The sequence below is a fragment of the Centroberyx affinis genome, unplaced genomic scaffold, assembly GCF_046629955.1.
Source record: "Centroberyx affinis isolate AG114_WGS23_722 - 3 ecotype Tasmania unplaced genomic scaffold, CSIRO-AGI_Caff_v1 ptg002280l_1, whole genome shotgun sequence".
Lineage (NCBI taxonomy): Eukaryota > Metazoa > Chordata > Actinopteri > Beryciformes > Berycidae > Centroberyx > Centroberyx affinis.
The window spans coordinates 39000-65157 of record NW_027280558.1 but is presented as its reverse complement, the minus strand read 5'-3'; the positions used below and the strand labels follow the sequence as shown (position 1 = coordinate 65157).

Sequence of the window (26158 nt, the reverse complement as noted above, 5' to 3'; positions counted from 1 at the left end):
GAAACCAAGGAGAAAGCCTTGTGGAGTGGTTTGTCACTGTGAATGAGCTGAAGCTAAACCCGAGTCAGACATTTTGAACAACAGAGGTATTGAAGCGTGTTGACTAACAGCCGCTCACGCCGACAGCCAACAGGAATTCATTAGCGAGCAGCGGTCTGGTCTCACAAAAGACTGTGGAACCGCCACAAGGCCACCGCTTCGTCACGTACGCCCCGGTGCAGGATGGGAAATTACCACCGAACAAGTGCGGAGGGAAATTCTGTCGGTCTGCTCATCCAGACGCTTTACAACTGTAGAACGGTGAAAGCGGCTGTTGAATTCTGGGATAAAAAGTTAGTTTCCCGCCCTGATCTCATGTCTGGAACCGACTCCATCCAGGAAGATCAGGAGGGGAAACGGCCTACAGCCCAATACTGTAACTGGAGAAAGGTTTGTCCCACTATGGAGGAGAGGAGAGGAGAGGAGAGGGGAGGAGAGAGGAGAGGAGACAAGGAGAGGAGGAGAGAGGAGACAAGGAGAGGAGAGAGGAGAGGAGACAAGGAGAGGAGAGGAGAGGAGAGAGGAGAGGAGACAAGGTGAGGAGAGGAGGAGAGACGAGAGGAGACAAGTAGAGGAGAGAAGACAAGGAGAGAGGAGAGGAGAGAGGAGAGGAGACAAGGAGAGGAGAGGAGAGACAAGGAGAGGAGAGGAGGAGAGAGGAGACAAGGAGAGGAGAGAGGAGAGGAGAGAGGAGAGGAGACAAGGTGAGGAGAGGAGGAGAGACGAGAGGAGACAAGGAGAGGAGAGAAGACAAGGAGAGAGGAGAGGAGGAGACAAGGAGAGGAGAGAGGAGAGGAGACAAGGTGAGGAGAGGAGGAGAGACGAGAGGAGACAAGTAGAGGAGAGAAGACAAGGAGAGAGGAGAGGAGACAAGGAGAGGAGAGGAGAGACAAGGAGAGGAGAGGAGGAGAGAGGAGACAAGGAGAGGAGAGAGGAGAGGAGAGGAGAGAGGAGAGGAGAGGAGGAGAGACGAGAGGAGACAAGGAGAGGAGAGAAGACAAGGAGAGAGGAGAGGAGGAGACAAGGAGAGGAGAGAGGAGAGGAGACAAGGTGAGGAGAGGAGGAGAGACGAGAGGAGACAAGTAGAGGAGAGAAGACAAGGAGAGAGGAGAGAGGAGAGGAGACAAGGAGAGGAGAGGAGAGACAAGGAGAGGAGAGGAGGAGAGAGGAGACAAGGAGAGGAGAGGAGAGAGGAGAGGAGACAAGGTGAGGAGAGGAGGAGAGACGAGAGGAGACAAGGAGAGGAGAGAAGACAAGGAGAGAGGAGAGGAGGAGACAAGGAGAGGAGACGAGGAGAGAAAACAAGGAGAGGAGGAGAGAGGAGAGGCAATGGGAGGAGAGGAGGAGAAGAGGAGAGGAGAGAGGAGGAGAGAGGAGAGGAGAGAGAAGAGGAGACAAGGAGAGAGGAGAGGAGACAAGGAGAGGAGACAAGGAGAGGAGAGGGGACGAGGAGAGAGGAGGGGAGGAGAGGAGACGAGACAAGGAGAGGAGAAGAGACAAGGAGAGAGGAGAGGAGACAAGGAGAGGATAGGAAAGGAGAGAAGAGAGGAGACGAGAGGAGAGAGGAGGAGGTTATAAATTCTAGTTTACATAATAAGTACAACAGTAGAATTGGCATCAATTCCTAGATCAACTTACAAACAGCCAGGAGTAAGGAAGTCAGAGGTCAGAGGTCACAGCCGCAACAGACGGAGCAACTGTTCCTTTGGCTGAAGGAGGACAGAGAAGAGAAGGATGGAGAGACGGAGGAGGAGAAGAGGAGCGGAGCAGCGAGGCGGCGTGTCCTGATGGAAACTCGTGTCAGACCGGATTATATATTGATGCGACTCTGGGAGTCATGCTCTAATCCGCTCGGAGAATCGGTTATTCCAATTGATTCCCCGATGCGTTAATCCAGGCTAAGACCGTATAAGAAATGCGCCTTTTCAGGGTGGAAAATAGGTCAAGTGTCCAGACGAGCTCTTGACCGGCCGCCGTATCCATACCTTCATTTGCATTTTTGACTTTTCATAATTACATGCCCAATTATCCCCTGCTTGGTGGCCTAGTTTGCATGAGTGGCTCCAAATTGAGTGGCAGCAAAAGGCTGATTGTCTTTTTCAGAGGAGCTGGCAGCTACTGATGACTTCATAACACCCAGAGGATATTAAGAAAAACAAAACATGGTCTATTTTCATGTTGAATACATTTTCTCACAACATGACACTTTGTTATTGCTGCCTTTTTTTGGTAATAAGTCCAGGGCCCGGATTCACCAATGTGTTCTTAAAATAGATCTTAAGAAATGACATAAGAGGAAATTTTAGGAAGTTCTTAAGAAGGCTCTTAAGTGCAATTCCTCAATATTTTCTTAGTAACAGTCTCATTTCTTACAAATTTCTTTAATTTTCCAACTTAAGAACTTCTCAAAATAGGGCCTGAATTAATTCTGGTTAATAAACTTTAGGCTTACTGCCATTGAGGCTAGGAGACAAGACTAGGAGGCTAGGAGACAGGACTAGGAGGCTAGGAGACAAGGCTAGGAGACAAGGCTAGGAGGCAACCCAAAGTGCTTCCATCAACAATTGGGGAAAAACCTATTTCGAGCAACTAGAGCAAAGATTTAAACATTGGTTGCTGTTGGTAACTGTAAAATTTGCAGCTTATTTCCAACAGACATGAGACAGAGGCCTACCTGGCCCTACACCAAATAAAGCTTTACAATAAATGTTCATCTTAATGTTAGGTGTAGGGGAACCTATGAAGACTTTGAACTATAACCTACTTGTCTAAAATGTGTTTAAATATATGATATTAGAGGCTTACCTTTTCACTGTAGGAGTTTTAAGACAGGTGAAGGGCCATCTTAAAGTTTTTTCTTAGGAAGAAACATAAGAAGAAAGTTAAGAAAATATATAAGAACTGTTTTTGAGAATAACATTTTTTCCTATTTTTTTTTCTTAAGACTAAAGTTAAGAAAAAAAATGGCACTTGAGAATATTTTTTTTCTTAAGAGGATTTTGTGAATCCGGCCCTTTGGTTTGTAAAAGAGTCATCTATAATTTATCTGGTTAAAGTGTTATCGTTTTCACTTTTCTGCAGCTGAAAGACATACTGTATTTGTTGAGTATTTCTTAGATGAAGTCGCCATATGACAGAAAAACGCATCACACCTTCAAAATTGGAAAAAAAAGGGGGAAAAAAGTTTATTTGCTGTGTTGTCAAAAGATACTCGAACAAACAAGCTGGAAGTGAACGCAGCTGAACCTCCGGTCTGTCTGGAACATTTTACAGTTCAGCGTTCAGTGTCAAACTGCACACATACACACACACAAGATTATCAAACAAAAACACTTCCTTAAACTTTCTTGATATACAAAAGGATGAGTGCAACAAGCAGAGCTGAACAGAGAACACACACAGAACCAAGTCCATAAAACACACTGAACTCCTTCAGTAAGTGAACAAAACTCATTTAGATTTGTCTTCATGCTGTTTCACTGTGGCTGTGAAACGACACGACTCAAGTTAGAGTTCAGTCTGTCCAATTACAGTCATATTGGATTGAGCCGAACAGATTATAATCAATAAAGCAGTCATGTTTAGTATTTATGTAATAATTATTCATAATTCTGAATGTCTGCAACTCGGAAGTTTCTTCAGACTTTGGATATTTTATTTCTTCTTTCTGTATAAGGCAAAACAAGCGCTGAGAAGAAAAAGGCTGAGAAGAACGTATGAAAAAAAAGTCTGGTGTTTGAGCTGCAGACTTCACTGCATGTTTTTAATTTTCTGACCACTGGAACATGGTGGTTGTTCATAGGTACAGATATGCAGAAGTGACTGCATATTGAGAATTTGCGAAAAACGACTAATTTATTGAATAAAACGGCTCTGTACTCAAAACTGCACTGGGCAGCTTTGGCGACCCCAAGTGGCAGCGCGAGATAACGAGTAAAAGATTGAAGTACTTCATTACCCAGAAATAATATTATCTGATGTCAGTCAACTAAATGTCTTCTTCTTAGTGTGTGTGCGTGTGTGTATGTGTGTGTGTGTGTGTGTGTGTGTGTGTGTGTGTGTGTGTGTGTGTGTGTGTGTGTGTGTGTGTGTGTGTATTAACTTCAGCCATCGTATCATTTCACATCCAAAGCAAGAAAACTACAGAGCCAAAATATCAAACAATGCGTTGCTGTCTTCACTGTGTTACATCAAAATACATATCGGCTACATGTATGGATATATCATATCAAAATACATATATTATTAGGTATATGTAAAATATCTCATCTCTGGTATATTTACCCATTTATAGCATGCAACAAACCGTTCAGAAGGTGACCCAAAAAATATAATAAATATGGCTAAGATGACATACAATAAATATTAATCAGTCTGGGGTCCTTTATCAAGGTTCCACAAATATATAATCCCTTTAAAAACACCTCAACGCTATTTATGCCCAAATACAGGTTCCTCCCCAGGCGCTCTCTAAACAACAAAGGAGTACAACAGTACAACATCACATCCTGGTGGCAGGATGTGATGTAATATCCCTATATTACATCACATCCTGTCACCAGGACATGTCAGTAGTTTCTCACGTCTTCCATTTGTGTTTGTTTTGTTTGTTTGGCTTTCCATACGCAGTGTTCAGAAAAGTACAGTGTAACTTTGAAGGAAGTATAAAGCGGTGCGCTGGTCAAGTCATGGTGGTTAACAATTTATTTGGACAGTCCAGTGTTGATACCCAGCTAACCCACACACTGAATATCATCTGAAGCTCAGGAGACACATTATAGGTACTTGATAATAGTGATGGGACGATATATCAAAATTCAGGAACTCAGGAACATGAATATTGATATCAGCTCCATGTTATTCTGCTGTCAGGAACATGAATGGTGATATCAGCTCCATGTTATTCTGCTGTCAGGAACATGAATGGTGATATCAGCTCCATGTTATTCTGCTGTCAGGAACATGAATGGTGATATCAGCTCCATGTTATTCTGCTGTCAGGAACATGAATGGTGATATCAGCTCCATGTTATTCTGCTGTCAGGAACATGAATGGTGATATCAGCTCCATGTTATTCTGCTGTAGTAATCACTAATGAGACTCTTGACCATCACAGTTTCACAAGCTCTCCATCCAAATTATATTATTGTCACTTTGTAACGACATTTTTAAATTGTTGTTTACATTCTAGCAGCCAATGGCATCGCTGGAAAGATCTGAGTCTCACAAATAAACAGAATTCTGCACAGTCAGACTTTGGTGTCACTGAACTTTTATTGATCACATCGTATCCTGGTTGTATTGATCCTGAACCTCAGATCACGTATTGAATGGTATCAGGAGATATGAATATCGTCCACCACTAGTAGAATTTCAACATTGGACTTTCTAAATAAAGTGACCACCTTGTCTTGTCTTTTTAAAGTTGCCAACACTCCATCCATGTTTTCACAGATTTTTTTGAAAGTCAGTGCACATGATTGGGTTCATCTTTCTTATGTGCTTTAGGATTTCTCCAGTTACTGAAATCAGCCAAAAAAGTTGCCAATTTCCGACTGAGAGACAGCGCCACCTACAGACTGATAAAACCCCGTCCACATGGTCTCTGTATGGAAGTGAGTCTCCTTTCATGAAATTATCATTTATAGATACAAAACCCCTGGTGACCGCAGTAAACCGATGGCCAATATTTCAAAAACTTCCGGGCCAACATGCTCAGTTCCATTAAAACTAAACACTGTTGACTTGGAGGTTTCAGTTTGGCAGAGATGATTCTTCAGTTTGTTGTTTTTTGGGGTTGAGACAAAACTTATCCATTACTGAGATCACAGTTTGTTGCTGGTATAAAACTTTAACACTGGTCTAAATATCAGTTTACTGTCCACAGCTGTGGCAAACTGCAGGAAAACAAGATCGCTCCATGCATCTTCAAAGACCGATGTGTTTCGGGTTTTTTTTTAATTTATCTTTTTAATTTTTCTGAAAGCAAGAAAATACATTTGGAAACATTCGCGTTGTGTTTTGTATGCAGCTAACCTGCAGCTTTCAGTCTAAAAGTGCTTTAGGAGCTGTGGATTTGCTCTAAAACACAGCGGGGGGTTTTGGGTTTCGGGGTTTCAGGGTTTTGGGTTTTGGGTTTTGGGTTTTGGATGTGAACCCTCAAGATCTTACCGGACATTTGGACATTTCACTGATGATTGTTATGGGAATGAGAAAAGGCTGCAGGGCTTTTGTTCCAATCCAACACCGTTCTGACTCCACATAGGTTTGATGTATTTTGTTGAGCCAATTAAAAGAGCTTTAACAGAGATATTTTCTGCATATCGCTCTTCTCATGGGAAAACCTTGTAACTCCAATCTTGGAGAATTTCATGTTTTAATTTCAACTGAAGGACACACATGTTTCTCTATGGGTTAAAAACTCTCTTGAACCCTTGGGCTTTCAAAACCTCAAATCTTAAAAAGTCATGGCGGTCAAGCTGAAAACAAGGCTGTTTTTCTTAGTTCCTGAACAGTTGAGATTGTGGAGATTTGGTTTTATATTTCTCTCTGTGTGTACGATCCTCCACCATGACGCATAAACCAGTTCTTTGGACTACTGAGATCTGTGAACCTGGATAAACCAGATCTGTCTTGGCTGTGCTTTATCTGTATTGTATTGTCTGTCTTGCGTATTGTTAAATTAGGCCTGATGAAGGCTGAGAAAGGGTGTGGGGGGTGTTTGATGCCAGAATTTACCTTCTGTCTGTCTTCATGGGTCTAAATCCCAGGGACAGCTCCTCCCACCTCCAACACCCAGCTGGTTTCTACGCTCAGGCTAGTTTAATAGCAGAGGAGACAGTTAGATCAGATGCTGTGTGCTGGTGAGTGTGTTAAACAGCTGATCCTTTAAATGTTTATCTGTTTTATCAGCCGGCCTCCTTCACATCTCTGAAACGTTCTCGCTCTGCTCCACAGTGTTTTCAGATTGGCACTGATGAGTGAGCAAATGAAGCCAAACAAAAGATATCGTCTATTATTATTAAACTGCAGATTACTGTCTGTACATTACTGGCTGCCTCTTCAGCATTTATTGCGGCCAAAGACTAAGAAGAATCTGCAGAGTGTGACATCTCACCGCCAGCCATCAAACGGCAGTGAAATTATCTTTGGTGGATAAATCAATAAGGGTCACTGATCATTTCAATTCCTTGTTTTTTTCCTGTTTTCAAACTTTGTCCCTGCTGGCCACCGTACACACTCTGACCGTAAACCAATCAAATCGAAGCAAAACAACGGCTGCTCTACACAGGCTCCTGATTGGCTGCCTGTTGTGCTGCTCTACACAAAGCAGTAGCATCTAAACTTCTGCAAACTTTGACATATTTCTATGAAAACTGACATATTTCTACGGAAAATGTTCATTAATTATTTTGGGCAGGTCATTTTTCTTCAGTTTACCGGTCCTTGGAAAGTGAGCCGACAACATCTGAATGGAAGCGGGACCTTCAGCGGGTCTCAGGATCCACTTTGGATGAAAACACTGTAAAATGTAGAAAAGGCAGCAGGGAGCGTTTGTGTTAGATCAGGTCTGACTCGCCGTGGCCCCCCGGTGGCCCCCGGTGGCCCCCGGTGGCCCCCGGTGGCCCCCGGTGGCCCCGGCGGTCTGACCCGGGTCACAGTGAGTGTGTGTTGGAGCGGCTCTACTCCTGCAGCGTGCTCGTGGCGGTGATGCGCAGGCCTTCCTCCTTCAGCCGCCGCAGAGCCGGACCGTAGATCTCCTTGGTCATGGGAACCACCAGACCCTTGGTGCTGATTTCTCCTGCAGAGAGGGAATTTACTGATTTAGGCTTTGTCCACACTGTAACAAACACAGTAAAGTTTTCCTTCCACACCAAGGTTATTATAGTTTTGCATTTTTCATTTCAGTTTTTATTTTTATTTCGTTTTGACTTTTTGTTTTCAATTTCAGTTTAGTTTATAATTCGTTATTAAAGTGGGCTTGCTAGTTCAGTTTAGTTTTTATTTTTTGAAAATGCTTAGTTTTAGTTTAGTTTTTATTAGTTTCAGTTAGTTTTAGTCTTTTTTTGTAATATGGGGTATTTGTCAGGAGCGAGATTCAAAAATTCAAAATACTAGGCTTATGTATGAAATAAATTGACAAAGAAGAAAACTAAAGACATTTGCATTAGTTTTGTAAACACACAATACAGTTTCAGTTAGTTATCGTTTTTTTGTAAAGCCTCGTTTTTATTTTTATTTCAGTTAACGAAAATGTTTTTTCACACCTAGTTTTCATTATTTCGTTAGTTTTCGTTAACGATAATAACCTTGGTCCACACTAGTGTTTTCACTAGCGTTTTTGAAAAGTCCCTTGTCCACATTGCCTGGGTCCAGACCTTTGACTCCGCCCACTCCACCAGTTGACTGATTCTGGTCTGGCATCGTGACATGAAACAGCGGTTTCTCGGTTGAAAAATGATCGGTCCAATGAGCGCCGGGGGGGGCTAACGATTAGCCAATCAGAGCCACGGGGGCGGGACTAACGCCGTCGTCAAGCTGTTGTCAAGCTGTGAGCCGGAACCAAGGAGGAGTAATAACAACAATGGAGACGCTATAGACAAGATGGACGCTGCTATCCAGGCTGTTCTGAATCCATTAAAAGTCGTCGTACTTTGTTTTTACTTGGCTCCGTGTCAAAGATGCTCTATACTTTCTGAACCGTCTCTGGTGTCGTCATGGCTACGCATCAGCGTCGACTTAAAACAACATTAGATTCAGGCGGATACGTCGGTCTCTAGTGATTGGTTAGGGAAAATCGAATCCCCCTCCCCCATGTTAATCTGTTAGAGTGGAGGCAATGAAGACTGAAGATGGAGATGGAGCGGAACCAGTTGACAAGTCTGTCTGATATCAGGCAAACTGTCCACACTGAACCACCAAAAACGCATCATCATCATCATTTCTTCATTGTCCCTGCACAGGACACTCGGGCTGGAAGCTTTAAACCGTTTCCACCAAGCAGCAGCTTTTCCGCCACCGGCATTTCTAAAAAGAGAGAGCGTTTTCAGAAAGCTCCTTTTTTTTTCGACGGTCAAAAACGCTGCTTCAGTGCGGATGAAAGGCCAATAAAGATGAAAGAAAGAAATAAAGACGCGTTTTCAAATGTATCTGCATCGACTCGGCCTGAGGATCAAGAGGAACTTCAGCAGCAACAAAACCGAAGCCTTCAACATTACATCTGCTGTGTGGTGGAGGTTTCTATTCAAAGTGCTGCATACATTTTCATCCCAGAGGGTCCCGGTGGGAACTGACCCTCTGACCCGGCGGTGTCCGTGTCTTGCTCTGTTCATTCAGCTGCACGGCACCAAATCTCCTAAAAATTGCTCAATAGTGTTCTCGCAAAACACAGAAAAGCTTTTCTTCACAGCGGTTCCTCTGATGGAGCCTGAAGGGAGCAGAAATCTCCCTGAACTCTCAGCATCACATCAGGAGCTGGAGTCAGGAAAGAGTCTGCTGTTCACCTCCAACAAGGAAGCTGGAAGGAGGTTATGTTTTTATCTGTCTGTCTGTCTGCCTGTGTGTCTCTCTCTCTCTCTCTCTGACTGTCTGTCTGTCTCTCTCTCTCTGACTGTCTCTCTCTCTCTGACTGTCTGTCTGTCTCTCTCTCTCTCTCTGACAGTCTGTCTGTCTATCTGTCTCTCTGTCTGTCTGTCTGCTCGTCTCTCTGTGTCTCTCTCTCTGACAGTCTGCCTGTCTGTCTGCCTGTCTCTCTCTCTCTCTGACTGTCTGTCTGTCTCTCTCTCTGTCTGCCTGTCTCTCTGTGTCTCTCTCTCTCTCTGACTGTCTGCCTGTCTGTCTGCCTGTCTCTCTCTCTCTCTCTCTCTGACTGTCTGTCTGTCTGTCTCTCTGTCTGCCTGTCTGTCTGTCTCTCTGTCTCTCTCTCTCTCTGACTGTCTGCCTGTCTGTCGGCCTGCCTGTCTCTCTCTCTCTGACTGTCTGTCTGTCTCTCTCTCTGTCTGCCTGTCTGTCTGTCTGTCTCTCTCTCTCTCTCTGACTGTCTGCCTGTCTCTCTCTCTCTCTGACTGTCTCTCTCTCTCTGACTGTCTGTCTGCCTCTCTCTCTGTCTGCCTGTCTGTCTGTCTCTCTGTGTCTCTCTCTCTCTCTGACTGTCTGCCTGTCTCTCTCTCTCTCTCTCTGTGTCTCTCTCTCTCTCTGACTGACTGTCTGTCTGTCTCTCTCTGTCTGCCTGTCTGTCTCTCTCTCTCTCTCTCTCTGCCTGTCTCTCTCTCTCTCTCTCTGACTGTCTCTCTCTCTCTCTCTGACAGTCTGTCTGTCTATCTGTCTCTCTGCCTGTCTGTCTGCCCGTCTCTCTGTGTCTCTCTCTCTCTCTCTGACTGTCTCTCTGTGTCTCTCTCTCTCTGTCTCTCTCTGCCTGTCTCTCTCTCTCTGACTGTCTGTCTCTGACTGTATCTCTCTGTCTCTCTCTCTCTCTGTCTGTAAGATATCTCAAAAGTTATGAATGGATTTTGTCAGAAATCTGCTGGACAGATCTCTCTCTCTCTCTCTCTCTCTCTCTCTCTCTGCCGAAGAACTAGCTGATAAGATTTTGGTGATGATTTGGATCTGGGATTTTTTTCAGATTTTTGTTTTTCAGCCATAACTCTCATGCTGCGTTCATGTGCTGGTGGGAAAGTGGGGGACTTCCAGGTCGGCTGCTGAACAGCGTTGCTTTCACATGCTGCTTCATCAGGAAATCAAACCAGACAGATAAACGATGAAGAAACAGAAACTGTTAGAGAGGCTGCAGATGTGAAGATGAAGAACTGCTGAAGGTTTGTGTTTTCTGCCTCAGTAAATTCTGCTGATACTGCTGCTGGAATCCAGACATTATTGCATATTTTAATTGATTAATTCATACTAAATAGGTCTGAGTGTTGATATTGTCAGTTGCTTGTTCTATCCAATTTCCCTACAGCCATCTGATGGCTGTAGGGAAATTGGGTTTTTACAAGTTTTATCTAATTGAATGGAAATGACACGCCTGAATGTTGCTGTGTAATCAGCAGAGGTGAGACCAAGTCAACTCTGCTCGAGTCCCAAGTCAGTCTCAAGTCTTGAGGCACAAGTCTCAAGTCTAAATGCAGATTACCAAGTCAAGTCCATGTCATTAATGTCAAGTCTCAAGTCTAAATGTAGAACAGCCAGTCAAGTCAGAACAAATCAAGAGTCCAGTATCAATTTAATATCTTAAAGAAAACTAAATATCTAGGACTTTTCAATGCAATATGGTTTTAATAGGATAAAAACTCGGTAAGAGCATCATGAGTTTGATTTCTATAATCGGTTTCAACTTCAATAAATTCAATCATTCCATACAAATTCAGAAAACAGAATTTAAATTCAGTCGTCTGCTGGAACAAATCTCATCACTTTCAATCTAAGTCATTTACACAAACACAAGATCTCAAGTCAAGACTTTAGAAACCTTTTCAAGTCATCAGAGTACAAGTCAGAGTCAAGTCCCAAGTCACCAGAACCCAAGTCAAGTCAAGTCTCAAGTCTTCTCTTCATGCAAGTCTCAAGCTGTTAAAACTGGGACTCAAGTCTGATTTGAGTCCAAGTCATGTGACTTGAGTCCGAGACTAGCCCCCCCCCCCCTCCTCCCGGCACTGTACTGACCGTCGAGCACCATGCGTGCAGCAATGGCTGCTGGGTAGCCGACGGTCTTGGCCATGGCGGAGAAGCCGTCGGTCTCGCCGTACACGACCAGGCTGATGTGTTTGGTCTCCAGCTCGCCCGTCGGGTGGCGAAGACCCACGTCGTTCCGCATGATGATCATGTCTCGCTCGCCCTTATCTGAGGGAGAGAGAGAGAGAGAGGGAGAGAGAGAGAGAGAGAGAGAGAGAGAGAGAGGGGGTGAGAGAGAGGGACAGTGAGTGAGCATCCCGTCCACACACACACTTCAAACCAGTCCCAGAATGAGGTTTTGTTTTTGGTTTTTTTGTCCTTTTACATTTGTATATAATTGATGTTACAATTGTAGTAACAGTAGTAATGGTGTCATGTTTTTGTTTTACTTGTTTCACACTGTTCACATTGTTCATATTGTTATACACATGTAATATGCTTTGGCAATACAAATGTGTACATTTTGTCATGCCAATAAAGCACCATTGAATTGAATTGAATTGAATTGAGAGAGAGAGAGAGAGAGACACAGAGAGAGACAGAGAGAGAGAGAGGGGGGGGTGAGAGAGGGTGAGAGAGAGAGAGACAGAGAGAGACAGAGAGGGGGGGGTGAGAGGGTGAGAGAGACAGAGAGACAGAGAGAGAGAGACAGAGAGAGAGAGGGGAGAGAGAGGGTGAGAGAGAGAGACAGAGAGAGAGAGAGACAGAGACAGACAGAGAGAGAGACAGAGAGAGAGAGAAACAGAGAGAGAGACAGAGAGAGGGAGAGAGGGTGAGAGAGAGGGAGAGAAACTACTACTACTACTACAACTACTACTTCTACATCACTACTACTGCAACTGTTACTACTGTTATTACCACCATTACTGCTACAACAGCTACTAGTACTACAACTACTACTATTACTACTCCTACTACTACTGCTACTAATAAGCTTAATAATAATATCACTACATCATTTTGCACTTTAACATACAAAAAGACTCTTTATACACATATATACACATAACACATGAAAGATATAATAAAACTGAGGATTTCATGATGTAATATATAATATGTGTGTAATATATAGTTATATTGATCGATCTCAACTGTCCTTTTTTAGTCTCTCACTTTGTAACTTTTGTTTTGAAAAGTCTCTATAGATAAAGTTTGATTAGTCACTGTGAGACCTGCTGTGTGCCTCAGACCAAGCTGCTGGAGTGAAGAGAGGAAGAGAAGAACACATTTCTAATTCATCTCTCTTCTTCTCCATCCATCCATCTCTCTCCAGTCATAAAGAGTTTGTGTCTCACCGTAGGACAGTTTGGCCTCCAGGTGCTTCGCCAGAGCGGCCAGGACGCTCTCCGCCTGGGGCACCGGCTCCTCGCTCAGCATCCCGAACCTGACAGGCAGAACGCAAGGAAAAAAAAATCAAGACTTTTCCTTCACAATAAAATAACCTTCACAAAGCAATATTAAAAGCCTCAAAAGAAAATTACTCTGCTTTAACACCCCGGCGGCGCTGCGGCCCACACATCCTTGGCTAAGTCTAAAGAGATGAGCAGTTGCTTTTTGTAGCCGCTTTTGCTGGTGAATTGAATAAATGAACAACAAGTCATTGAATTTCAGCTCCGAGCGCGGCGGCTTTTTACCCTTTTAACGGCGCAGATGGAATGTTTCCAACAGTTCACTTTTACCGTTTGAGGAATTCACGTTTCAATGCCGGCGCCGGCCTCTTCCCTCCGCCGCCGGCAGCAGGAGGAACAATGGCGGAGCAGAGCCTTGGTCTGAAGAGACCCTTCGAAAAGTTGATTTAAATTGAAGAGCGTGCGCGCTACACCACTTCACACGCCACCATTAGGCAGCGGAGTGGAGGGGGGGGGGGAGGCTGAGCGGAGGGGGGGGGTGGGGGGGGGGAGCGGCGGCCTTGCTCTCGCTCTCTCAGCAGAGGCTCTGCAGAGAGGCAGCGCCGCAGAAAACATCTACATCTGAAACTCGTTGAAAGTCTTCTCCTGACCCACAGCACAACATGACCACAATGCATCAGCAGGAGGTCGACAGGCTGATCAATACCAATGACCAGAGGTGGGGACTCGGGTCACATGACTTGGACTTGAGTCAGACTCGAGTGACAGTTTTACATGAATTCCTCCATTCCATACTTTACAAACATATTAAACTTGTAATAGGACTTGTAACAACTTTTTACTGTAGTCTACTCTTTTACCATGTCCTTTTTCAAAAAATGTTAGTCATTTTCATCCCACAATGTTTTGATAATCTATTATGTGATTTATTACCTTCTCTGTAACACTTTACAGTGAGGGCACAATGACTTAGATTGAAAGTGATGAGATTTGTTCCAGCAGACGACTGAATTTTAATTCTGTTTTCTGAATTTGTATGGAATGATTGAATTTATTGAAGTTGAAACTGATTATAGAAATCAAACTCATGATGCTCTTACCGAGTTTTTATCCTATTAAAACCATATTGCATTGAAAAGTCCTAGATATTTAGTTTTCTTTAAGATATTAAATTGATACTGGACTCTTGATTTGTTCTGACTTGACTTGCTGTTCTACATTTAGACTTGAGACTTGACATTAATGACTTGGACTTGACTTGGTGATCTACATTTAGACTTGGGACTTGACATTAATCACATGGACTTGACTTGGACTGGACTTGGTGATCTACATGTAGACTTGGGACTTGACATTAATCACATGGACTTGACATGGACTGGACTTGGTGATCTACATGTAGACCAGACTGAGCTTCTCACCATCTGAGCGTGTCCATCCTGAAGTCGTCCTGTCCGATGCGTTCGTACACGGCGTCTTCAAAGGCATCATGGGAGACGGAGGAGGAAACGCCCATCTGTGCACAGAGCAGCTCTTTCTGCAAGGAGAGGACAAGTGTACACTACACTGTTTCCTTCTATACCTCCTAGCTCCTACACTGTTTCCTTCTATACCTCCTAGCTCCTACACTGTTTCCTTCTATACCTCCTAGCTCCTACACTGTTTCCTTCTATACCTCCTAGCTCCTACACTGTTTCCTTCAATACCTCCTAGCTCCTACACTGTTTCCTTCTATACCTCCTAGCTCCTACACTGTTTCCTTCTATACCTCCTAGCTCCTACACTGTTTCCTTTGATACCTCCTAGCTCCTACACTGTTTCCTTCTATACCTCCTAGCTCTTACACTGTTTCCTTCTATACCTCCTAGCTCCTACACGGTTTCCTTCGATACCTCCTAGCTCCTACACTGTTTCCTTCTATACCTCCTAGCTCCTACACGGTTTCCTTCGATACCTCCTAGCTCCTACACGGTTTCCTTCTATGCCTCCTAGCTCCTGTTTCCTTCTATAACTCCTAGTTCCTAGCTCCTGTTTCCTTCTATAACTCCTCTCTACCTCCTAGACTGTTTCCTTATATAACTCCTACCTCCTAGACTGTTTCCTAGTTCCTCTCTACCGCCTTGACTGTGTCCTTCTAACACCTCCTACCTCCTAGTTCCTAGACTGTTCCTTCTATAACTCCTACCTCATAGACTGTTTCCTAGCTCCTCTCTACTCCTTGATTGTGTCCTTCTAACACCTCCTACCTCCTTGACTGTTTCCTTCTATACCTCCTCTTTACCTCCCAGACTGTTTCCTAGCTTCTTTTTACCTCTTAGACTATTTCCTAAATCCAACACCTACTAACCCCTAAACTGTCTCCTTCTATAACTCCTAGTTCCTAGACTGTTTCCTTCTATAACTCCTAGTTCCTAGACTGTTTCTTTCTGTACCTCCTCTCTACCTCTCCACAGCATTTCCACTGAAAACTTCTTCAGTCAAGGTGTGGGATCCACTGACTGTGTTTAAGCTGTTAGTGGATAAAACCGCGGCTCGGGTTCGAGGTTCAGAGCGCTGAGCTCTGCATCTCCTTTAACCCTCATCCTCCCTCTGGGGACCCACAGACCCCAGAGCTATACTTTTTGTCATATCTCACAGGTGCTTTATTCTATCATTCCAATTTTTCATGACTTTGTCAATCAATTTGTTCCTAATGACTTCATATCATTGTTTTCTGTTTCTGTTTTAATTAGTGCTTTTTAAAAAATACCAATGTATCGGGGTCCTGGGGGGCCCCGGCCAAAAGAACCCAATTCCACCTATGCAGTTTTAATAGATGGAACTATTTATTGAGTTCATGTTTGCCATGGGTCCTAATTTAAAGTCTCACACACTATCGGGGAGGGGGGGGGGGGGGGGGGGGGGCACTCTGTCAGTCATTTTGAAGGAGACAGACACAGATGCAGCAGACACAGATTTCCTCATGTGCTCTGTGACCCTAAATACTGCTCTTCCTAAGGTAAGATGATGTTCAAAGTCACAAATACAATACATCATTTAATTAACTGTAACTTTCCTAAAATAATAATAATCTGTGTTTTTTTTTCAGATGACATTAATTACATAACTAATAATGTTTTAAGAAGAAATAAGTTAACATTTTGCTATGATGGTTGTTTCTTACAGTAGTTTATTCTTGGGGTCCCCAGGGACCTCAGTCGGTAGTCCTTGTATGTTAAACATGTTGGTAGGATGAGAGTTAAACTGGAAAAGCCTTCAGTGTGCAGCAGCAGCCTTGATGTTGACAAGCAGCCATTGAAGGTAACGAACTCTTCCTTTGTTAGACTTATACAGCAACACAGCTCATTTGAAAAACTGTATAGAAATAAATACAATGTGATGCTCAGTGTCGGCCTTTCATGTGTTCCGATGTTGTGAATACGTCTATTTTCTGATCTTTTCATGATGTTATTTGCACCCGATTTCATTGCAGCATCGATTCAATTCATGACTTTTTTTTTTTTGTGGTAGCGCTAATCACTGGTCGCTCACCCAGGAGACGGGAGCGGCGGTGTGGTCCAGCATGGCACACGGCTCGCTGTTGATCAGACCCAGCTTTACAAAACCGCTCATGGCCTTGGAGAAACCCTGCGGGACAGAAGAACACAAAGCCAGCTGACTCGAGACGACAAACAGACCCGAGTGACTGCGTACGTACAGGAGGAGAGGCTGCAGGAGAGAATCACAGAGCACACAGAGGAAGTGGTGCGGGCAGAAATGTGTGTCACTAGAAACTGAAATTGAATTATTTATATTTTGAATTTGAATTGCTCAGCTTGAATAATTGCATTAAAAAACTGAATTTGAATCACATAATTTGCATTTGTATTGTTTAACTTGAATAATTGCATTGAAAACCTGAATCTGAATAGCATAATTTGAAATTGAATTTATTAGTTTGAATTCCAATAAACCTAAAACTGAATGTAATATTATGAAATTTAATTAATTTGCTCTGAAACTGTATTCAGTTCTCACAATTCAAATTCAGTTCTCTTAATTCAAATTCAGTTCTTGCAGTTCAGTTTCAGTTCACTGAGACACACATCCTGGTCTTTGAGGAGAGAGCAATCGAGTGCAGATTCACAGAACTCCTTTTCATTTTTTTGGCCTGAAAATTCCAGATCCCTTCAGTTCTCTGGACATGATGCTCCGAGCTGAACGAGCTTTCAGCTTTCAGCAAGTCGAAGCGGTGACCAAAGGCTCGATTCACGGGTTTGTATAAACGTATAATATATATATAAGAAGAAGCTTTATGTATACAAGTGATAGCATAACTGTAGCTGTTAGATCTGGTTAATATGGCACAGCTTACGAGCTTAAATGAAAGATTTCGGGCAGCTGTGCCTGAAATCTTTAATTTAAGCACATAAGCTGTGTACAAACCTGTGAATCGAGCCGTTGGTCATGCTTCGACATGCTGAAAACTGATGCCGTTCAGCTCGGAGTAATATAAATAATTCAATTTCAGTTTCTAGTGACACATATTTCTGCCCATAAAGTGGCTTCCGCTCCTGTCAGCTGAGAAGCTAAAACAGACACACGAGCACCAAAACCGGACGGCTGCAGACTTGAGAGTAGAAAACAAGCTGCCTGTCTGATGATTCCAGGTTTCTGTTGCAACAAACTGAATGCCGATGAATGCCCATGCTGTATCCAGCGCTAGCAAGGTGTACCTGATAAAGTGGCCACTGAGTGTAGTTCACAGAGGACTCAAATATTAACAGCAATGAAATAGCGCCAACAATTAGAAACTATCTCCCAACAAGGTCCCAGGAACAATGAAAACTGTAAAAAAAACAAGAATCTGGAGTTTTTGGACCTTGGAAAATTTGGAGTTGTTTTGCAGATATGTGTCTGATGTATAAATTAATTCATGATCTTGCGCCACCACCACTTAAACAATGTGTGTGTCATTCTGCAGGGACAGTGCCAGGGAGACCAGGGCATCAGTCGGAGGTGACCGCTCGGCTAAATTTAGGAAAACTGCTTTTGGACAGTCAGCATTTTCAGTCAGAGCAGCAGGTAAATGAACTCAGCTCCCGCCCAGATCAGAGAATGCACAAGCTTAAAACATGGCACAAGACAAATCAGTCATGTGATCACTGATCTAAACCCTTCTATGGAACCAACTGTTTTCCAACATGGAGACTACAATGTATATTTTGTATGACGTTGTTTTATATGTGATGTACTGTTTGTAAACTTTGTTAATTGTATTGTTTTTAATTGTTTGTATTGTATTGTATTGTTTTTAATGTCTTCCAGCCCAGGGACTGCAGATGTAAATCAGCTATATACTGTAGCTAACTCTGGCCCAACAGTTGTGTTGTGCATGGCCGCTGTTAAATAAACGAATAAACTAGAAACAATCTCTCAACAAGGTCCCAGGAACAATGAACAAGGTAAAAAAACAAGAATCTGGAGGCATAAACTGCTGCTGATGGTTTCTTATATCCAGCATGCATTGTAAAATAATTGGAGGAAATGTAAACTAGATCAGTGATTCTCAACCTTTTTCATATCATGGACCGAAAAATTCAGTCCATTAGAGCCACAGACCCCCATTTGATGAGATTTTGTCTCTCGGACCCAAATCTGAGAATATTTTTATTGTCAGATTTGATTTTGTCCAGAACTCCATGACTGTCTGTTTTGTAGTTAGAGAGATAACAGAGAAACTATGATCAGAACAGTCATTCTTCTACATTCTCTAATTGTGTTAACTTCTTGTTAATTAAATAATGCTGAACTTTAACAATTCATCATTTTGCTGGGGACCCCCTGGAACCCCCTTAAGGACCCCTGGTGGTCCCCGGACCCCACGTTGAGAACCACTGAACTAGATGTAGACAGAAGTAAAAAGGCTTTAACTCTAAATCACACTGGGATTCTCCATTAACTGATTCTGATTCAAGGTGATTTGTTTTGTTGCCCAGTGCGAGGCTGTGTGTGTGTTGTGTGTGTGTGTGTGTGTGTGTGTGTGTGTGTGTTGCTGCACCTTGAAGCGCAGTGTTCCTCGGACCAGTGTGTGCGCCCCCTGGATGCCGTACGGCTCGGCGTACTTGGTGCTGTCGCGGTTCGGGAATCCCTCCAGACTGAAACCAGGAAAGAAATCCATCGCAGCCGTGGAATCCATCAGAGACCCGCCGGCCGGGATACTCACCACCTGGGACACACACACACACACACACACACACACACACACGAGGACAAACACATGCAAACACACACACACACACACACAGCCAAGAGACATTCATCAGGTTTGTTCGGTCTTTCTGGTTTCTCCTCTTGGTTTAGGCTGACATAAATATACTGTACATTTTGACAAGATATTTATCATAACACATGCAGTAACTCAGTCAGTTTTTGGTGCTTTGGGGCCACCGTACCTGGTCGTCCTGCAGGAAGACGGCGGGGCTGACGGTGTTGAGCAGGACGCCGTACGGACTCCAGCTGAACTTGTAGCGAAGAGGATTGTCCGAACACTCGGGAGCAGGAAGTCCACCGCAGAACGAGCTGTAGGACTCCACCTGGACCACAAAACCCCCACCCAGCATGTCAAACATCCACTACCACGTAACTAAGTACATTTACTCGAATACTGTACTTAAGTACAATTTTGAGGTACTTGTACTTTACTTGGGTATTACCATTTGATGCTACTTTATACTTCTACTCCACTACATTTCAGAGAGAAATACTAATAATAGTACTTTTTACTCCACTACCTTTATTTGATAATTTAAGTTACTAGTTACTTTGCAGATTCAGATTATTAATACAAAATATAATCAACTAATAAATTGTGATGTATTATTATAGATTACTGTAAGCTACCCAGCAGTATATAAAGTAGTGGAAATCAGCCCCACCTTTTCCAGCTGCAACATTAAAGTGATGCTTACACATTAATGCATCAATAATTATAATTCAATAATATAATATATACTGTATTATTCTGAAATGGGCCATTCTGCATAATGAGTACTTTTACTTTTGTTGCTTTAAGTACATTTTGATGCTAATACTTTTGTACTTTTACTTAAGTAACATTTTGAATGCAGGACTTTTACTTGTAACAGAGTATTTTTATACTGTGGTATTTCTACTTTTACTGAAGTAAAAGATCTGAGTACTTCTTCCACCACTGTCCACTAGCACCTGGACCACAACACCGCTCATCTGTCAGTCTGTTCACAGCTGCACCAGGTGACTTGGCACGTTGGCGGCCCCAAACGGCAGAGTGAGACAAATTTCAACTTCATTACCCAGAAACCCTGTGTGGTGAGGTCAGTAAAGCGGTCTGTGCTGCTTTATACCACAGGAAACCAAAGGAACCAGAGAGGTAACATCAGGGTCTCCAATTCCAGACAGCATATGACCAGAAAATCACAATCATATACCAATATATTTCATCCTGTACTGTTTTCGCTGAAGTTTCTCATAACTTAACAATCCTCCATCTGTCTTTTTTAAACTTTAATATCGCTTTTACCTTAACTTGTAATTGATTTTCTTCCAGTCCCTGCAAATGGATGATAGCGCACCTATTTTTCTGATTCAAAATTCGTATCCAATTCCGGACACTTACTTTCGTCCGTGTCGGTGTATTCATACCGACATTCATACCGTAGCCGAGTGCCGCTAGCTAGTTAGCACACTAGCCAAACCAAAGAGCTTACACTGAAAATATTTTTTGGCCAACTTGACTGATATGCTAGCGGCGCAGACTATAGGCTGCTGTTAGTGTCAAGTCACAATATTTACACCATAAGTGATGTTCATGCTAATTGTCCCCCACCAAAGGGAAGACTATGGATCAGTCTCCGTCCGTTCGTTCGTTCGTTAGTTAGTCACACTGTAATGTTGACTTTGTGCCACTAGGGGGCGGCATTAACAATGAATGGGGACTCAGTGGTAAAGCAGGTCATACAGTTAAAGTTATCATACAATGTGGGGGACAATGAATGGGGACTCAGTGGTAAAGCAACACAGTTAAAGTTATCATAGGTAACATAACAGTCTCCACACGCTACACACTTGGAGACATCAGACTGGGTTGATGTGTTGAAGTGAGAGTCAAACCTCTAACCACAAGACACTGTAGTTATTGTCCAGTTGTTGGACTGTTGTTCTGTTATTGCATCATCACTGCACTACCACTGTGCCTCAGTGTTCACTACTTATATCATATTACCACTTACCTACTGTGCAATACCGTATATCACTTATTATTTAACATTTATATTATTCATAACACTCACGCTCCTGGTGTTGTATGTTATATTGTATATTGTATTATAAATTGTATTGTAGTGTACATTGTGTAATGTACGGATTGTATTTATTGCGTATTGTAGTTCTTATATTTTGTACTGTATTGAGTAAAAACAGGACAATTACAGTTACTACATTTCAAGATATAACTTGTAAGCCTAATTCTGAGGAGAGTAGGCAACAGAAATATATGGTCAATCTGTCCTTTCATTGTCCCATACCAAAATGCTTATACAATTTCACTCATATTTCAAGTTCACTCAGCAATCACTGACTGACCCAAGAGTGGAACTACATCACTGTTGGGGGACAACATGTTTACTATCTGCTTGTTAATTCTAATTTCATTACAAAAGTGGGGAAATCAGGGAAATCCCAGATTTCAGCTTTAAAGCGTTAATCTGCAAGATTCTTGTTTTGTTTCTCTTGGTTTTACGACTCTTCTGGCGGCCGTTGCTTTGGTGTTTTGTTCTCGGCACTGACCAATATTACAATAAAGACACTTAGCGTAGACTGCGACTGCCACATCTTCATCACTCCTCATCCTCCCTTCTCATATTGGAGATGTTCGGCTCTAGTTTCGACTCGCCTTCCTGAGATTCATCTGTTTCTTTTTATCTCTAACTGACTGTGTGCAGACAGCAGCAGGAGGAATGGAGAGGAGAAGGGAACCTGGTCCAAACACATCAGTATTATCTTTTAAATCTGTGACTTTGCCATCAGGGCTTCAACTCAATAACTGCTGCTAGTGTTTATAATTTGTAACATCGCCCGTTTTTGGACTGAGGAAATGAACAAGCAGGAGACACATGGACCATCAGTCTGTTTGGTTAGTCAATATCGCTGCCAGGAAGTTTCTCTCCGCATATGTTGAAATAATCATTATCAGCACTCACACATACACTGTAAACACACACAGACACACACACACACACACACACACACACACACACACACACACACACACACACACACACACACACACACACGCGCGGTGCTGACTCACAGTGCAGCCGTCGGCCTTGGCTTGGTCGATACACTCCATGGCCAGCATGTGGTCGATGCCAGGATCCAGACCCATCTCATTCACTATGGTGACGCCCGCCTGCTCCGCACTGCAACACACACACACACACACACACACACACACACAGACACACACACACACACACACTCAGTCCATGACACAGAAAACCCACGCACTTCAGTAGACTAGGCATCTACTGGTCTAATTTTCGTTTTGTATGTTTATTTTCTATTATACATTCTATATACATTTGAATATTCATTTTTCATTCACTTTTCCATATTTTTTCATACTTCATATATTTTCATATTTTCGGCATATTTTCATATTTAACAATTTTCATTAATTTCTTCGTCTCAGTCTGTTCTACTGCTGCTACGCTGCACACATGCAGTAATTCATATATTTTCATCCTTTTTATTCATATGTTTCTATTTAATAAAGCATGTTTCTTCTGTCACCTGTGCTGCAGCTCCTTCATGGCGGGGCTCAGGTAGCTGGCCGTCACCATGTTCACCTTCCTCTTGATGCACTGCTTGGCCACGACCGGGTGGAAAGCGTACGGCAGCATGCTGAGGACGAAAAACATTTAGATGTCCTGTGCATCATTTCATACACGTCTCCTGTAATTCAGCCTGACATATTTAGTATCTTTGGAAACCTTTGGATCTTGACTAAAATTTAAAATAAAGTTCTGTGGGTTTGAACGAAGCTCGGCCTCACAACATGCGTTTGTAGTGATGGACCCGCCGGTGGGACCGGTGAAAAATCTGTGTCCATATGTATCACAGTTCATATATCACAACTGCATGAAAGAAGCAGCGTGCATCAGGTTGAGTTCCGTTAGCCAGTTCCATTTTGGAACCGGTTCAAAGTTGGTAAAATTCCTGGATTTGCTCAGAAAAGCTCAGAGTCTAACAAATCTAAAAATTTTCTTTTTCCTCTCTCTCTTCTACAACTGGCGGCTGCAACTGATGATGTGCGGCTGCACTAAAATCAATGATCAAACGGCAAAATTACCTAAAAAGATCCGAAAGGATCTTTTTAGGTAATTTTGCCACAGAGACAGTTGTGATATATTTGAAAGGATTTGGATTCAATAAGCAGATTTGATACTGGGTTCAGGTTCGATAAAATGCTTTTGGACCCCAGGCGTAATGGTACGTTTCCACAGGATCCGCCATTTCCACGCTTCCCATTCATTTTCTTTGTAAGCAGCCGTGCAATGCATTCTGGGAGCGCCGCGGTGCGTTTCAAGAGACGGGCGTCACGTCGGCCGCTCCACATTTGCATAAAGTTGAGGTCTAGGCTACTTTATGCAAAATGCAAATCAGGGGCGCCCAGCACGACTCGCCACCTCTGGAAACTCCTGAAACTCGCGTACAAACTTTTAAACTAACTGTTGTCGATCTAAAATGAAGATTCAGCTGCAACTTATTTCTCACCTCAAATGTTTTCAGAAACACATTTTGGTGAACTATTGTCATAATATGAGAGAAAGTTTGCAAACGAGCCGCCATGTTTTTCCAGTTTGAAATCCGGGGGCAGACGGCCCAGCGAGTGACAGCGTTCGTCCAATCAGGTGCAGCGAGGAGCCGATATGGAGCTCGACTATCAAGCGTCCGATACTGGGAACAGCGCGACCCCTCGAGTGAAATGATGCTCCTGTGAAAACCCACCATCATGGTTCGCTTGATAGCCATGCTTCGATATTGGTGCGCTGATTCACATGGGCGCGAGTCTGAGGAGCGGAGCGGAGCGTACCTGATGACCAGGTCGTGGTCTCTGACCAGCGAGTCCAGGTGTCCCTCCTGGCTGGTGACGTCCAGCATGACGGGCACGGTGTTGGGATACCGGGCCGCCAGCTCCTCCGCCTGGTTCAGCAACACCGACGCTGCACAGAGACAGAGGAGGTCAGCAAGAGGAACCATGTAAATCCAGAGACCAGCTGTCACTGGAACCTGCAGAACCCGAATGGATAGAACGGTCCTTCCACTGTTTTTCATGGTAATTTGACTAGTACAGGATAACATGGCGATTACGCAATTTTAAGGATTGATTGCTATGGTGACAACACAGTCTGGACATTAAGGCTGTAAAGTCTGTCACACTGTGAGAACTGAGCAGATGAGTCTGTTAGCAAACTGTCAGAACTCAACTGGAAGCTAACGTTAGCGACGAGGCTAACGTAGCTTCATCACAGACTGGACTTCTCTCTCTAGCTCTTCTAGTCAACATTAGCATGTTAGCAATCCATGGCAGCAAGGAGACAGAGAAGCTGCTTTGGTTCTTGCTGTAAAACCTCTCAGCTCAGTGACTTGCTGCGAGTCCCTTTATAAAGAAGCTAGTCCTACGGGTCACAGCAAGATGGCCGCCGTCCAGGAACGTTGATTTGAATGGGAATGACCGTTCTGTCCATTACAGTTCTGTGGTCTCAACTATTAACCCTTCCAAAGACCAGAAAAATAAAATACAAATTCTGAACAAACCTCTATAACATTCCTCATGAATTTATGAGATAATGCTTTTCATGCCTGTCCCAGGCCCAGAGAACAGACGTACCTACAGTGACCTGGGTTCCCTCGTCCCGGGTCAGGTACTCGATGACGGGTCCGGACACGTACCCCGAACCCAGCAGCAGAACCCGCTTCATCCCGGCTTTCTTCATGATCTGGGCCTGTTCCCTGAACGACATGTGACGCTCGCTTAGAACCACCGACCGCAGAAAACTTAACACACACACACACATAACGCATCGATGGGCTTCAGTCGCTGCGTTTCCATCCAACTAGCTGTCAAATTATAGGACAGAAGGTTTCAAACCACAAACCATGAAGACCGAGAGTCTGCAGGGTTTCATTTCAACCATTTTCACTGATTAACAAGCTTCAACCCAGAGGTGTGACCAAGTCAACTTTGGGTCCCAAGTCAGTCTCAAGTCTTGAGGCACAAGTCTCAAGTCTAAATGTAGAACAGCAAGTCAAGTCAGAACAAATCGAGAGTCCAGTATCAATTTAATATCTTAAAGAAAACTAAATATCTAGGACTTTTCAATGCAATATGGTTTTAATAGGATAAAAACTTGGTAAGAGCATCATGAGTTTGATTTCTATAATCGGTTTCAACTTCAATAAATTCAATCATTCCATACAAATTCAGAAAACAGAATTTAAATTCAGTCGTCCGCTGGAACAAATCTCATCACTTTCAATCTAAGTCATTTACACAAACACAAGATCTCAAGTCAAGACTTTAGAAACCTTTTCAAGTCATCAGAGTACAAGTCAAAGTCAGGTCCCAAGTCATGGTTTGAAACCCCTGTTCTAGTCAAATTTCGAAGGCCGCAAAAATAAAAATTTGGTGCATAAACCAGCTTCCTGAAGGCAGGACGACGCTAACGTTGGGTCAGACAACTCCATGCCACGTCATTATTTAAGCAACAAACCGTCACTATTTATCACAAAATGTACAGTTTTTTTACAGATACAATTACAGATTAAAAAAAGCATTCCCATCTAAAGCGAGTGTCAAAACGGTTTTGCAATATTTAATACATTTTTATCAAAATTTGCTGTTTTATATTAAGTCTTTCTAATTGGAAACTTGGATGGAAACCCGACCAGTCACCCAGAGTGAAGTCAACTTCCCCATCTGCACATTTTGTGTGACAGAAGACAGTACAGGTAAAAATGCATTTATTTGGGATTTGTTTGAGATCTATGCAAAGCTCTAATTCAGTGGAAAGTT

At 43.1% G+C, this 26158-nt stretch overlaps 1 protein-coding gene across 1 annotated transcript in view; it reads right to left on the bottom strand.

The window, feature by feature from the left end:
- Window positions 1-6276: 6276 nt before the first annotated feature.
- Window positions 6277-26158, bottom strand: part of aass (aminoadipate-semialdehyde synthase) — a 39196-nt gene continuing 19314 nt past the window's right edge. Inside the window, exons 14-24 of the mRNA XM_071532907.1 lie at window positions 24974-25095; window positions 24176-24305; window positions 22873-22983; window positions 22391-22499; window positions 19497-19637; window positions 19103-19270; window positions 16594-16689; window positions 14484-14599; window positions 13009-13097; window positions 11702-11878; window positions 6277-7841 (exon numbers count right to left, since the gene is read on the bottom strand). Of these exons, the coding sequence (XP_071389008.1) occupies window positions 7723-7841; window positions 11702-11878; window positions 13009-13097; window positions 14484-14599; window positions 16594-16689; window positions 19103-19270; window positions 19497-19637; window positions 22391-22499; window positions 22873-22983; window positions 24176-24305; window positions 24974-25095 (1378 nt within the window). The 3' untranslated portion in view covers window positions 6277-7722. The remainder of the gene's footprint in view (window positions 7842-11701; window positions 11879-13008; window positions 13098-14483; window positions 14600-16593; window positions 16690-19102; window positions 19271-19496; window positions 19638-22390; window positions 22500-22872; window positions 22984-24175; window positions 24306-24973; window positions 25096-26158) is intronic.